This window comes from Vigna radiata, chromosome 5 (genome assembly GCF_000741045.1).
Source record: "Vigna radiata var. radiata cultivar VC1973A chromosome 5, Vradiata_ver6, whole genome shotgun sequence".
Lineage (NCBI taxonomy): Eukaryota > Viridiplantae > Streptophyta > Magnoliopsida > Fabales > Fabaceae > Vigna > Vigna radiata.
In genome coordinates this window covers 1681855-1696335 of record NC_028355.1, presented here as the reverse complement: position 1 = coordinate 1696335, position 14481 = coordinate 1681855, and the positions used below count along the sequence as shown (strand labels likewise).

General features: G+C 26.9%; 1 protein-coding gene across 2 annotated transcripts; it reads right to left on the bottom strand.

Moving 5' to 3' along the window:
• Positions 1 to 217: 217 nt before the first annotated feature.
• On the bottom strand, positions 218 to 5385 carry LOC106761564. Of its 2 annotated transcripts, XM_014645123.2 has the most exons (4): positions 4926 to 5381; positions 3348 to 3422; positions 2927 to 3067; positions 218 to 1064 (listed from the first exon to the last, which is right to left on the bottom strand). In XM_014645123.2, exons 1-4 carry the CDS (start codon positions 5157 to 5159, stop codon positions 762 to 764), a joined length of 753 nt encoding a protein of 250 aa, XP_014500609.1. In that variant the 5' UTR covers positions 5160 to 5381; the 3' UTR covers positions 218 to 761. The 2 variants fall into 2 exon arrangements, with proteins under 2 accessions (XP_014500609.1, XP_022636148.1); XM_022780427.1 differs by lacking the exon at positions 3348 to 3422 and having other exon boundaries at positions 4926 to 5385.
• Between the last annotated feature and the right edge of the window lie 9096 nt (positions 5386 to 14481).

The following is a 14481-nucleotide window of genomic DNA, read 5'->3' as shown; positions in this document are numbered from 1 at the left end:
TATGTTTAGAGAAAAAGCTACTTTATCTGTAACTTAAAACCATTGTCATCTTCCCTTTCAATTACAATACGATTTTCTTTACCAGTGAAGTCACCATCCCAAGTCAGACTATAGGATCTAGTTTTAAAAGTTCTTTCAAAAGTACAGTTGCAGATAATCACCCGCTACAATACAATATCTCCATCACCCGCTACAATTCTACTACCACTGTTAAGAATAACAAAACGATGCTTTTTATTAATCAACACTGTTACAATCATAAAACTCATATCAGAAGATCAAATGGAGCACCACTTCGTATATCAGTTCAAGCATTTTCAAAAGTCGTTAATGAAAAACCAGACACAGAATATAAGATAAGGTGTTTTCCATTTATACAACACATCTCATAAACACTACTGCATAAGCCAAATTTCCATGGCATCCAATACAAAATCGGTGGTTTCAACAACCGCCAAAGATGACAATGGAGAATCCTAACCTTGCATCTTGCATCTTGCATCTTGCATCATGCACATACCATACCTTCATTCATTCATAAAACAGCCCTTAAAACTAACCACGCCACATATTAATACATATAGTTTTTTTTTTTTAACATACATATATGACAAATAATAATTAAAAGCAGGATATTTATTGTGGCCATAGCTTTATACTAATTAATAGTAATAATAATAATAATAATATATTATTAACTAAAATTTGAGGACTTTTATTATTATAATGATGATAATAATATAGATTGTGGTGGTGGTGATTCAGGAGAGGGGGGCCCTGTGAGGGGCACCCTTTCTTCTACTGCCAAGAGAAAGGACGATCCCTGGAAGGAAGGTGTTGCCCTTGCCCTTCTTCACGTTGTTATTAGGTTCACATGAAATTACGGAATTGCTGGTGGCCTCAGTGTTGGAGTAAGAGGAGCTAGGGGCAATTTGGGTATCTTCATCAGTTACCTCTGAACCATCCACTCTTAAACCCTCGAACTGCGATATTGCAAAATCAGATTCATCGAATCGATGTAAAATGTTTGACAAGCTTTGACCCGCGTACACCATGTAATCAACCTGCACTTTTTCATCGTTTTACGATTAAACATGCATTTTTCATCTAACAATGTAACCCATTTTTTTGTTTAGAGTAAATAACATATATTCCTATTTGTAGTGACATGCATGTAGATGTTACGAATGATGGTTTGACATTTGTAGCAGACATTGGTGAGATGGATGATAATGAAGAAGCAGGTTTCTGCGACATGCAGGTGATATTGGAGGCAAGCATAGGAAGTAGGGCTAGGGTGGTGTTATGGTTTTGCATGTGTTTGGTCAGATTGAGTGTTTAAAAATGTCATGTTTTTTTAATAATGTTTTTATGGGATGGGTAAAAGGTCTTGGAACTTATTAAGCATGGGTTCTGGTGATGAAGTGGAGTCAAGGGTGTTTCCTTTTTGATGATTGGTTAATCAATCCAATGGTCTGCATTGGTAAATGTTATATATAAAATTGTCATTGCTGTATGGATTATCATTCACCTAATATTCTCTCAATGCAGTACTATATATCTTTCTTATTCACATCAATGAAAAACAATATTAGTGTTTAAAATAATTATATCAATATTATTATTATAATAATCTTTCATTCACCTTTTCACTTGCTTATTATAATGATCACACTCACACACATTTTTTATATATCACCGACAAAATTTTAAAGCATTTTCATTTACTAGTTTATAAATGACAAAATATAAGTATTGTTAGTATATGCTAGGATCTTCAGAAAAGAATTATTTCCTTTAATATAGATTTTATTTAAAGAAAGTAAATTTTATATTAGAGTACACTGATCATATCACATATTAAATTTGTAATAATATTTAATAATGCATCAACAAGACATATTATAATTGTCCATATCAATGATATTATTTATTTAGTACAACACATCATAACATTAATACACTATTATTAATGTAGACAGACAACATTTATATCAGTAGTTTTCTTTGTTATTTAAATGCAATAATAATTAAGGTAATACAATGTGGCTAAAAAGTGAGATCCAAAATTGATATAAAAATAGTTAATTAAAAATGTTTTTGATATATTAAAGTGTAACTTTGTTTTACATTGTTCTGCTTACTTTATCCCGTTTTCTTATGAGGGCAATGTTTGTGGTGGAGTGAGAAAAAGGGGAAGACAGAAAGAAGAAAGGAGAAAGGTAATGAATGACGTAATAAAACAATGGTGGTAAGAAGAAGCAAAAGATATGCAAGGAAAAGTGATGGAGAAAATCAAAACATTTCTTCTAAACAAAGGAAATTAGAAGATTTTGAAAGTGACTTGAATAAAAAATGTGAAAGAAAAATACTTTTATCAGTTTCACAAATGACATCCAATAGGGTAATTTTATTTACCCAAATAAGGATCCTTGCAAATTTCATAGATCAAATCCTATCATATAGATTTCTATTTTTTTCTCTCTTTTTTCCACCATCAAGTGATCCATGTCCCCCATAATGGTGTTTCTTTGCCAAGAAAGAAATGAAAATTCTTTTTCATCTCCCTTAGACATTCCCATTTTGCTATATTTACTTGTGCACTCAATAATTGGAATTAATGTTTTGTTATCCTTTTATAATAAAACTGTGAACTAATAGTAATTAAGAAATGATCAGGAACAAAGAGAGAGAGAGAGAGAGAGAGAGATAGAGAGAGAACCTAAGATTTGAATCCCTCACCAAACACACACATAGATTCCCTTACAAAACCTAGGTACCATTAGTCTTTATTTTAGAATAATCTATGTTGAAACATTTTACTTAACAAAAGTAAACTTAATCATATGTTGACTGCTGATTTGTTTGAGGAAGTTTAAACCAAAAGAAGAAGAAAACAATAGTGTATGAGAAAAGTGATAAAAACCTTGCATGATAGAGAACAGAAATGAAATGGCTCCTGAAGAATCCTGTCACAAGTGAAGCAAGCATTGGCAGGACCTTTGCATGTCCTTGATTGTGGCCTCTGATTTAAGAATATTACTTTGGCACTGTTTATAGTATAGGGCTGCCATGTATCCAATACAAACAAAGAATGTCCATTTCAGTCTCATAATAATAACTAGGATTATTATTCTTTACACATAACAAAATCATTTTATGACTATTATTTTATCTAATTATTCCAACCTGAATTTATTCAGATATTAATTTATTACTGCCACTTATTTATTTAATTGCATTTACTTTCTCGATGAAAATTAAAATGTATATTGGGCAACTCAATCATATATATATATAAATCTGCAAGCTTTTTCATGTTGTTCCTTGGCAGAAATTTGTCTGACCTGAATATTGGAACAATCAATGAGTTTTTCCAGATCATCTAATCGAATCACGTCGTGATAAACATACCTTCGCACCTGTGGCATGGTATTAGAGCCTCTCATTATTGTTGATTTTCTTCAAACAAATGAGGTTAACTTTGAACAAGTAAAGATCAAATAAAGCAAGTATAGTTTCCATATTTATGTCAGCAAAGTTAGCTCAAGTTTCTAGTAGCCTGGGGTAAACTGAACTGTCAAGAGTTACTAGCAGCATTAATGAAATGTGATATTTTTTGAGAGGGAAAGGGTAAATTGTGAGAAGTTAAAGGGATGAATTGAAGGGGGCTAGAGAAAATAAATGAAGTGTGAAGTGGGAGAATAATTTGGGAGAAGTGGTGGGTACCTGTGCAAATTATTCAATAATGAGACACAGCATGAATTGGGAACCATTGGGTCAAACTTTTCACTTTCAATGAAAGGAACAGCTGAGAAACCTTTGGAGGGAGAAATGGATAAAAAAGAGAGCTTCCATTAATGGGAAAGAAACCGAAACCAAAAAGGGGAATCAAGGAAGACATGGTGAACCCTTATGGAAACCATGTATAAATATGCATAAACACAGATATGGGGAAACACCAAATAGAATGAGACAATATTGGTGAGTTCAACCACGCAATTACTCACCCAAACCAAAGACTACTTTTAAGTTTAGACAACAAAACTCAATTGCTGTTCTTTTTCTTTTTTAGATTATAAAAATACTAAAAAGAATCTGGCAGAAGCACTTCTTACAAATCATTCAAAAGTTAAACTGATAATTTCTTTCAATTTGGTATCTTTTATTTCGTTATTTCCGTCATCTGCGGAACAGAAAATTTAAGCTCACTCTTTTCTTTTTTTTTGTTTTTGGTTGAGACTATTACAAGATTCCAGAAAAGGGATTTGAGTGAAATGTTGGCAGATAACAACTGTATAAGAAGAGAAGAGCATCTTTGGGTGACCATGGAAATTGCTGTGTAATTCATCTGAAATGAGTAGCTGATTGATGGAAGGAACTTTAGCACAGTGGAGAGAATTAAAAAAAGAAGAGAAATTAAAGTAGAAGGTGGTGGTAGCTAGGTATTATGCATAACCTCCAAAGTTGCATGTGAGAGAAAGCAAATAAGGTGACAAAAAAGCAGTCTTCAAAGAGAGAATTTCGATAAAAACCCTGAGAGATCCAGCTGCATCTGAATGGAAAAAGTCGAAAGGCAAAAGCTCCCAAAATAGGAAAGAGTAAAAAGAAGGAGCTGAGAAGAAAATTCTAGAAAAAGGTAAAAGTCCAGGTGTTTGGAAATACCCATCAAACAATTGGAGGAGGGAAGAAAAGAGGGAACTTGGAAAGAAAAAAGAGGTTCACGTGAACAATCTTACAATCTTGACTTGCCCTTTTGAAAATTGAAGGCGACAAGTTGAAAGGAAGAAGAAAAGAGGGTGAAGAAGAAGCAAAAATGGGAACTTTAAGGGATTATGAGAAGGAAAAGGAGAAGAAGAAGAAGAGAAAATAGAATGAAATTATGATGATGAGAATTGGCATGTAGTAATAGAATAATATAATACCTGGAGTAGAGGGTGAGAACGGTGGGAAGAGAGGCAGTGGGGGCAGATGCTAAGGCAACAGTGCAAGCAAAAGACGTTCTTCTCGTTCTTCCTGCGATCCTGGTGGACCCCACAAGCACCAAAGAATGTCTCAGCCATCAACCTCTCTAGCCATGCAGGTTTCTCATTCATGTCTCCCCCACCACACCCTCTTGATGATGAGTATGTGCCCATGATGTCTCTCTCTCTCACCATGTCTTCAAAAATTCTCTCTCTCTTCTTCACTCTTCACTCTCTGATGATGATGATGAATGAATGAAAAGCCTTGGATGATGGATATTTATGAGTTGAGCCCTCTGCCTCTGTGCTAGCTAGCTACTTGCTTATGTCAACTGCTTGATGTTGATTTCTCTCTTTCTTTTTGATTTTTTTGAAGAGAACCCTAGCAAAAAACACATCTCTCTCTCTCTGTATTATTCCATCTATTTATAGAAGAGATTGGGTGTGAGAGAGAGAAAAAAAAAAAAAAAAAAAGATGATGATGATGATGATAAATAATAAAAGGAGAGAGAAATGAATGGTTTTAATGGCGGGAAGACAGCCCACCAATCTGTACTGTCTGTGCATACTAACAATTTTTGCCCTCAGTCATCTGAGCACTCTCCACTCATTTATTAACCTCTTCCACTTTTACATTTGACCAAATGTCCTTACCACTTTACAACTAAATAGTATGTTTCTATAAATACATACATTAAAATCCCTTTTCTTTCTTTCTTTTTATTCTTTTAAATTCATGTAAATCTTTTCTAAATCAATCACTTTCTATCACATCTTAATTCTTAATTAATCATTCACTTTTTTAATTACATTAAATACACCTAATATTAATTAACATCTCAATTCAATTCAAATTTTGACTTTTATTTTTTAATTAATTATTTTTACTCTCCTTTGAATTCCAAAGCTTAATTGAATTTGATAAAAAGTATATATTTTTTCCAACTACAATATTTGTCAATCAAATTATCTTCATTTAATATCATAAAACTGATAAATTAAACTTTGATCATTTTTTCTTAACAATGCGTGTTCTATTCTTATTTATTAGTCCGTGAGAGAATAAACTTGATTTCTCAAAATCAAATTCTAATTTATCTATATTTATCTGTGCTATTTTTATAAATCAAAAACTTGTATTCTCCGTGAAATCTTGTGGGGATGTGCTAATGAAGAATAATCAACAAAAATATAATAAAAAATTAATCTTATAAATATTAGTAAAACCAGTAAAAATCCAAGCGCGTAAGTTATTCTTATTATTATAATTATAAATTAAAATAATTTTTGTAAACGGTTTTTATTTTTTAGGCAGATTTATAATTAAAAAAAGTTAAGTTTAAAAAAAATTATCTAATGAAAAATTATATTTTAAAAAATAATTACTTAAAAAATAAAACTAGTCAAATAATTATTTTAATTATGGAAAGATATTCATTTAAAAAATTGAATAAACATATGTAACCACAAAAAGAAATAATAACATTATTATTATTATTATTATAAAATAAAATATAAATAATTTTAATAACTTTAAATAATTTTTATTTATTTTGTACATACTTTTATAATAAAAAATAATTCAGTTAAAAAAAAATGAAATAAAAATATAGTTAAATTCAAAAAATATTTACTTAAAAAATAAAAATAACAAAATAACTTTCTTAATTAAATAATTTTTCAAAGTTCAAATTGAAAAATAAATATAAAGAACAAAAGCAAATCCATTATATAAATATATATAGGTGTAAATAATATTTTTTTAATAAAAATTTGTTATCATAGAAGTTAATAAAAAAAATTATAGACACTTATTTTACTTTTCTCATTTTCATATGTTAATTTTTCTACAAAGTGATGCGAATAGTATCACCGACATCAAATATTTATATGTTACGAATATGTGAATAAACATAATAGAGTTATCTATTTCATATAAGTCAAAAATTTTGAGATCCTTTTAAAATGGTTTTATCGTATATTTCATTGGATATTTTAATTTTAATTTAATTCAATTATATATATATATATATATATATATATATAAAGAAAATATATATATATATATATATATATATATATATATATATATAAAGAAAAAGTTTTAAAATAAAATTGAAAGCAATGCCCTAGTTATAAAATTGATGAAATTAAAATAAAGAATATGTAATTATGAAAGAGTGAAGTTACCTATTATAAACCTGAAGTTTAAGTATCTATATATAATATTATCTCTTTAAAATTTAAGAAATAATTAAATTATGATTGTATAAAGTTGAAATGTGTAAATCAAGCTCTTCATATTCTAGAATTAGTGTCTAAAAAAACACTAAACTACTTAACAAGTGGCTAAAAAACCTCTAGTATGATCAACATTTGGAAACAATCAACATCCAAAGTGAATAATTTATTAAAAAGTATCTAAAAAGAGGTGAATTAATAAAAATTGAGATTTTAGAGAAATAAAAGATAAATAAAAAAAAAATTTCTTATTTTTTTTTATTTGTCACCTATATAATTTAACTAAAGAAAAGCATAATTCATCAACTTTAAATTTTTCCTCAAATATTTATAAAAAACAAGTCCTAAAAAAAATTCCTTTTATTCCTTATACATTTTATTTTTATATAATTATATATTTCAGTTTATTTCAAGATTTTAAAAATTGTATTATAAGAAAAAAAGTTGTATTATATTATAGATATTTATAACTATTAAACTTAAGTATTCATTATATATGTATCAGATGTGGGGAAGCCACCTACAAAATTGACAGTCAGATATGCATTTAATTATATTATATTTCACAATCAAAATAAACCACTATAATTTTTATTCTAAAATATATTTTTATTTATTTAAAATATCAAAAATCTCAATTTTTATCTAATACTTTATTCATAAAAAAATAAAAATTAAAGAATTATAGATATATAAAAGTTTAATATAATTACTGTCTTGACAGCAAAGACCTGAAAATGTGTATATATTTTTTTTTTCAAAAAGACAATTTAGAAAAATTATGAAAATTAATAAGTCATTTTAGTTTAGTATAATTTTATTGTGAAAAATTATATTAGAATAATAATTTTAGTATAAATTATTTTTAAATTAAAATTATGTTAATATGACATGAAACAATTTTAGTTAATGCATTTTAAATTGAAATGATAGTAAAATATATTATTTTAGTTAAAGTAAAAGTTTATGAGGTTGACACAATTTTGGTTTTTCCTCTTATCTTAAAATAATTTCAATTAGAAGTTGTTTAAACTAAAATAGTGTAAAATTGATACAATTTACTTACAATGAACTCGTGTCACTTTATAAAAGTGTAGCTTATTTTCATAATTTTTTAAAAGAACTTCATTTCATTTTGACCATTTTTGAAAAAAAAATTATGCACCACATGCTTAGCCGTTTTTGCTATGACTTTTATTTATTTTGAGTAAACTGATAACTAGTTATATTATTTAGGAAATATCTTATAAAACATATTTTGAATTCTCGTGATTAAATTAATTTATAAAAAAAGTTTTAGTGTAATTCAATTTTATAAAATTAATTTATAAAATAAGATTTATAGTTACTTGTATAATATATGGTTGGATTTGTAACGTAGGATGATATTACTGAAAGTGTGGAAAACGAAACAGTAAAGAAAACCCTATTGAGCAGTATTGTAATGATTGGTTTTTAAGACTAAATTGAATTTTTAAAAATAAAAAAGAAAAGAAGTACAGTTTCTTTTTTACCAATATACAGTAAATTGTGTTAAATCTTTCAAAAGCTCTGTTCTGTCCAATCAATCATGTTGGTCAAATTTAAATGATATTTATTCAGTTACGTCAAGAGTTCACATTCCTCTTCCCTCTTATCACGCAACGATCATCAATCAAAAATCACAATAATGTATCATTTACTATTTTATTAAAAAAATTAATATTTTTACACAATTTTTTTACTTTTATTTAATATTATATTTTACTATTTTTTACCAATATAAAATTTATTGTTATGACTAATTCATCTTATTATAATATTTCCTTTTACATTATTTTATTAAAGAATAATATAATTTAACTAAAATAAAAGTCCGATAAACTATAAATTTAATTTATATATATACATAATTAAAAACAATTATACACATTATGTGATTTAAATACACTAAAATTGAGATCTAAATTTGATACACTTGATGACCCCTAATTAAAAGAAAACTGATTAAGTAAAAATTAAAACTTATGTGTGATTTACATATTAAAAATAATTTTATTTTCTTAAATATTTAGAGATAAAAACTTTAAAGAACCCCTTTTCCCTGTGTAGACGTAAATTGTTTATAGTAATAATAATCATATATTATGATAGTAAGGAGTGTATTTGGTTATAACTGTTAGGAGAGGTTTGACACACGTATAAAATTTTGTATATGGAAAGATATTGTCCACTTTTAATTAAATTCTCACAGTTTTATTTTTGACACCATTCTAAAATGTTTTATTTTTGACACTATTCTAAAATGCTTTTTACTATTAAAGATTTCTATATATATATAAATCTTTATTAAAGGTTTCTATATGTATATAAATCTTTAATCAATCTTTCTTTTATTCGATGTAAGATTTTGTTTGTACTCCAACAATAATAATTAACTTAAGATAATTATATGTCTCAATTTAAGAAGCTGAAAGATTTATTATGACATTACAAAAACTAAAAATTTGGTGGATTATGTAGTGGAAAATTGAAATATTGTTATGGTGGTTATTCAAATGATGTTATGGCATAGCACTACCTCGGTTTCTAGCCTGGTCGTATGACCAAAGGCTCCTTCATTTGTATCTATCCGAAACAGTGATATTCATGGTCTGTTTCTCACCTCCTTTTATTTATTTATTGTGGATCTTCAGCAGAGAAAAGACACGTATATAATTGCAAATGCTGGAACTATGTATACTTGTTTTTCTTTATTAAATTCATCGAGATTCTGAGATTGTTAATATTGTATTTATTGAATGACTCAAAACACCCAATTGTAGTCTTTCTGTCTACTAATGTTGGGAGCAGTGTCTGGTTTTCAATCTCCAAATTCATCTTAGTGTTGCTGACATTTGTAAAATTGCATATGACAGATTTTCAGCTGGAGAACATTCCCAAACTAATCACACTCCTATTAAGTAAAAAATAAAAGATAATTACAGTTTAGGTTTTGTAATCTTAATTAAAAGGACAAAAAAAAGTTTAGTAACAAGAATCCTATGCTGACTTGAAAATTTGCCCTTTCTTTCTTAACTTTTCTTTTGACTCAGTTTTGAAAGTGTTCTGTCCTTCACTTATTCTAATAATCATTTTTGTTACATAGAACCTGCACTTGGGAATTGAGATGAAGCTTTTTAAATTTTAATTGTTGATGCAAGTTGGCTGAGTAATGTTTATCATGCATGTACAGAAATGTACGATTGGGATTAATTTTTATAAATAAAAGATGCACAATTGCTTGGTTCCTAGAAAAATTAAAGCAAGTTATTTAATTCTTAAAAAGTTTAATTAAGCTCTCTTTTTAATTTACTGCATCGATATTTTGATATGTATTATTATTACTTAAAACACTAATATATATTATTAACTACATAGAGTATTGTGGATTTAAAGATTGCATTTATTTTATAAGCACTTAAAAAACAACATGAAGAAGATTGATAACATATAAAAATAGAAATGAAAGTTGAAGACAGATAAATCACTTCCTGAACAAGTTATTACTTCTAGCAAAATAGATCAGAAAAAAAAAATTAACAGTTTAGAAAAGTAATTTTTAACTTGTATTGATTGGGTCTTAATTTAACATTTTATCTCATAATAATTGAAACATGGATGAAATGATTGAGATTGAGAGAGAATGACTTCAATTTAAAAATTAATGTAGTGACTAAATTTCAAATTGAAATAACCAAAATTTAGACACTAAATTCATAAATAGATTCTGCACATTCACTACTAAATTTAGCAATTAGATTTAGGATTTGAAGATATATCTGAGATGACTAATAAGTTATTACATTTAAGATGATATAACTTAAAAATGAAAATTTAATACATTTATTTTTTCATTATTTGAAAACTTTTTAAATTAAATAAATAATATTTTAAATATACAGTGATTAACATTAATGTGACTAGGTCTTACATATGATGTGATATTACATTATCTGGTTATATTATATATGTATATAGATAAATGAAAGAGCATTGTTGTATGGTTGGTGTTCACTTTTGAACTGGGAAGTGTTGAACAATAGATGCTAAAAATTTGATCACATGGTTGATTGGTCCACCCATTTCTGCAAGATGCAGAATTGTTACTGCTAACCAGCTATGACAAACTACTTTCTAAGCTCTTGTCGTGCTGCTGAAAGAACACCATGATATGCACATATCCGTTGTTTTCAATAAACATAATTCTCCTTGAGACCTGTCAGAAATATTTGCTTCTTTCTCTTTTCTTTCCTTGTATTCGGTGAAAAAAACAGTAAACTAAATAATTTCAATAACCACAAATTTAAAGATTTAGCCATGATAAAACATATAACTTCAAGTAGAGAAGACAAATAGGCACGTTATATGGATCAATTGCATTGACTTGAAGCTTTATTCAGTAATGATCAGTTCAGACTAGAGGAAAGGAGACTGTATAGTAGTCTTATATCAAGTATCATAGCTTATGAAGTAACAAGACATGTAGTTTTCATGTTAACATCAATCATTTCAAAAGTTTCAACTTGCTTTAATACTTCAACACTCAGAATTTATGTTTCTGGATATAAAAAATTAAGTCTCAGTTTGAATTTAAATAATGTGAATTCATTTCTCATTCTATTCATTCTACTCAGATTTATCTTTTTAGAACCTATAATAGGAGAGAATGATTGAGATTATATTGATTTGCTAAATAAATTTATATTATTTTTAAATAAAATATGTCTAAGTTTTTTGAATTATCGATCTTCAACTAGATTTGACAATTATAATCATATGTGCTTAAAGTTTAGTAAAAATATGGAAGAAAAAAAGTCCTCTTATCTAAAGTGAGAAGAATTCAACAAAGCCAACTGGTTGAAAAATGTAAATAAAGTGTTCCAATACTTTACTATACAAACTGAAAAGGAACAGGGTTATAAAATGAGTTTTTGATTATCCCATTACGCAAATGAAACTAGGAAATAATTGAAAGATGATTATAAAATGATTTTATAATACTTTATTGCTAAAAATAGATTGAAAGGTATAAATTAGAATGGAATCAAAATCCTAAACTCTATATACTATGTAACTCTATCTCTATTTTCACTTCAAGACTAAAAACACGTCGGGAGAAAAAAAAATAGTAAAACTTTTTAGAAAAAGGAGGTGAGTAAAATTTTTGAATTAGTATTTCAAAAGTCAAACATGCAACAACATGGTCTGAGTAAAACCCTGAAGCTAAGGTGGTAAAATTTCAGTCTAGGTTTAACTTGTACTTATACCTATAATACCAGGATTGGATTGGTCTATCTCACATAAAATATACGAGGTAAAAATAGAATTACTTTACGGTCTCCATATGTGATTTAATTTTTTTCAATTAATGATAAATTTTATATTTTACAATTTTTTTATCTGTATCTATGGGTTGGATAGTTTTTGGAAATTTCATTTCTGATTGAACAATTCTAGCAAAATAAAGTGGTTAAAACTTTGTATTATTATATTCTCATTAAACTTAATAATCATGCATGAAGTGACTCAAAATGTTATGTGAGTTTGTTGTTGTGATATGAGAAAAGATAATGAATTAAGTACTTAGTGTTGAGCTTCATGAGAAGGATAAAAACACAAAAGAGGATCTAGAAATACGGAACAAAGAATGACTGGGTGAGACATGTTTTGAAGAATAAAATTAGAGTTTTGAATTTTTTATGAGCTAGTGGCTTAACTCACCCCGTCCCATCGCAAGCTCGCAAAAGCTATAAGTTATGTTGATCGAGCTTATGCGGGTTAGCGGGCTTAGAACCTCAGTCTCCACCCTTACATGAAGTGGAGTCTAAATCCCAAGATTTCTAAAAAGAAAAGGTAATGGAAATTAAATATATTAAACCTCCTCTACACCATTCTACCATGGAGAATTCTGTACACGTTATGCAAGTTTGTAAATAGAATTTTGGTGTCATATAAAAACCAATTTATTATATTTTCCTTGTGTATGATTCTAAACATAGTGAAGGAAACCTACACTACTATTATTAATGGTTAGTTAGGGAGTTAATCCCACAACCTATCTCATAGACATGTCAATTTCGTCTCTCTCACATGATTTGACTAGATTCACACATGGGCAGAGTTAAAAAAAAAAAAACTCAACAACCAAAAAAACTTTCATTAAAAAAGTTCACATGACTAAAATATCCATAAAAATCCTGTGGATTAAGACTAGCTCACGTGTCTTCTTTTTAAAAAAAATGTTAATTTTGAATATAAGAAAAATGCAATTAACTCATAATCTTCACAAACCTAAGTGCTTTTCATTTCTCAAAGAATTATATACAACATTTATTTTAATCATATTAACATAGACTTTGTAAGAGATTTCAATAAAATTGGTAGTTTGCTTATATAAGAAAATTATATAATAACATAAGATGTTAAAATTCTTGATTGATTAAACATATTTAATTTTCTTTGATTGGCTAAACATATTTTTAAAGTATATAAGATAATCATTTAATTCTTTTGTAAAAAAACTTATCTGGATCCAAATCAAAATTAAATAAGACATATCAATTTGAAAGTTTAAAATAATGAATTTATGAAAAATATGTTTATGGATATTTTTATTTTATGTTGTTTATTGTTTTCTTTTTTTAATATATGACTTAAATTTATATTTAAATTCTACTAATTATTTATTTTTCTTTAATTATTAATATATATATATATATATATATATATATAATATTTCGTAATTATAAAAAATTTTAGTGTTAATTTTATAATAATTAATTAAATATTACCATATTTTAGCTATACTCCATGTTTCTATGTTTGTACGGTTGTGTTTGAGTTTTTATCATAATGTATTACATATTGTTTTATTAAACCTTATAAGTTTTTTTCTCTAAAAAAATTATAAAATTGATAAATACATGTGTCAATAACTATATTAATCCGTATATTATATATTTTATTTAATAACAAAAATAATAAATATGATATAAAAATATTGATTAGATATAATAAAATTGTAATATAGTAGACTATCTAATTAAATATATAATTATATATATATATATATATATATATATAATATTTTTTTAAGAATTAATTAAAATATTGTAATAGAAATCAAATCTATTTTAACTTTGATCCTAACTCACTCAAAAAAAGAACTTTTTTGTAGTCTCCTTGAGGACTAAAAAGAAACTTTTTTAAAAGTGAGCTGATCCACGATGAATCATGAATTAAGTTAACAACTTTA

Bases quoted from the DNA above. Each gene is read 5' to 3' on its own strand.
- LOC106761564 (XM_014645123.2), bottom strand. From the start codon at position 5,159: ATGGTGAGAGAGAGAGACATCATGGGCACATACTCATCATCAAGAGGG. The intron at 3,423-4,925 runs GTATTATATTAT...ACCATGCCACAG, and splicing joins GTTCTCACCCTCTACTCCAG to GTGCGAAGGTATGTTTATCA. The intron at 1,065-2,926 runs GTTTTTATCACT...GAAAAAGTGCAG, and splicing joins TCTGTTCTCTATCATGCAAG to GTTGATTACATGGTGTACGC.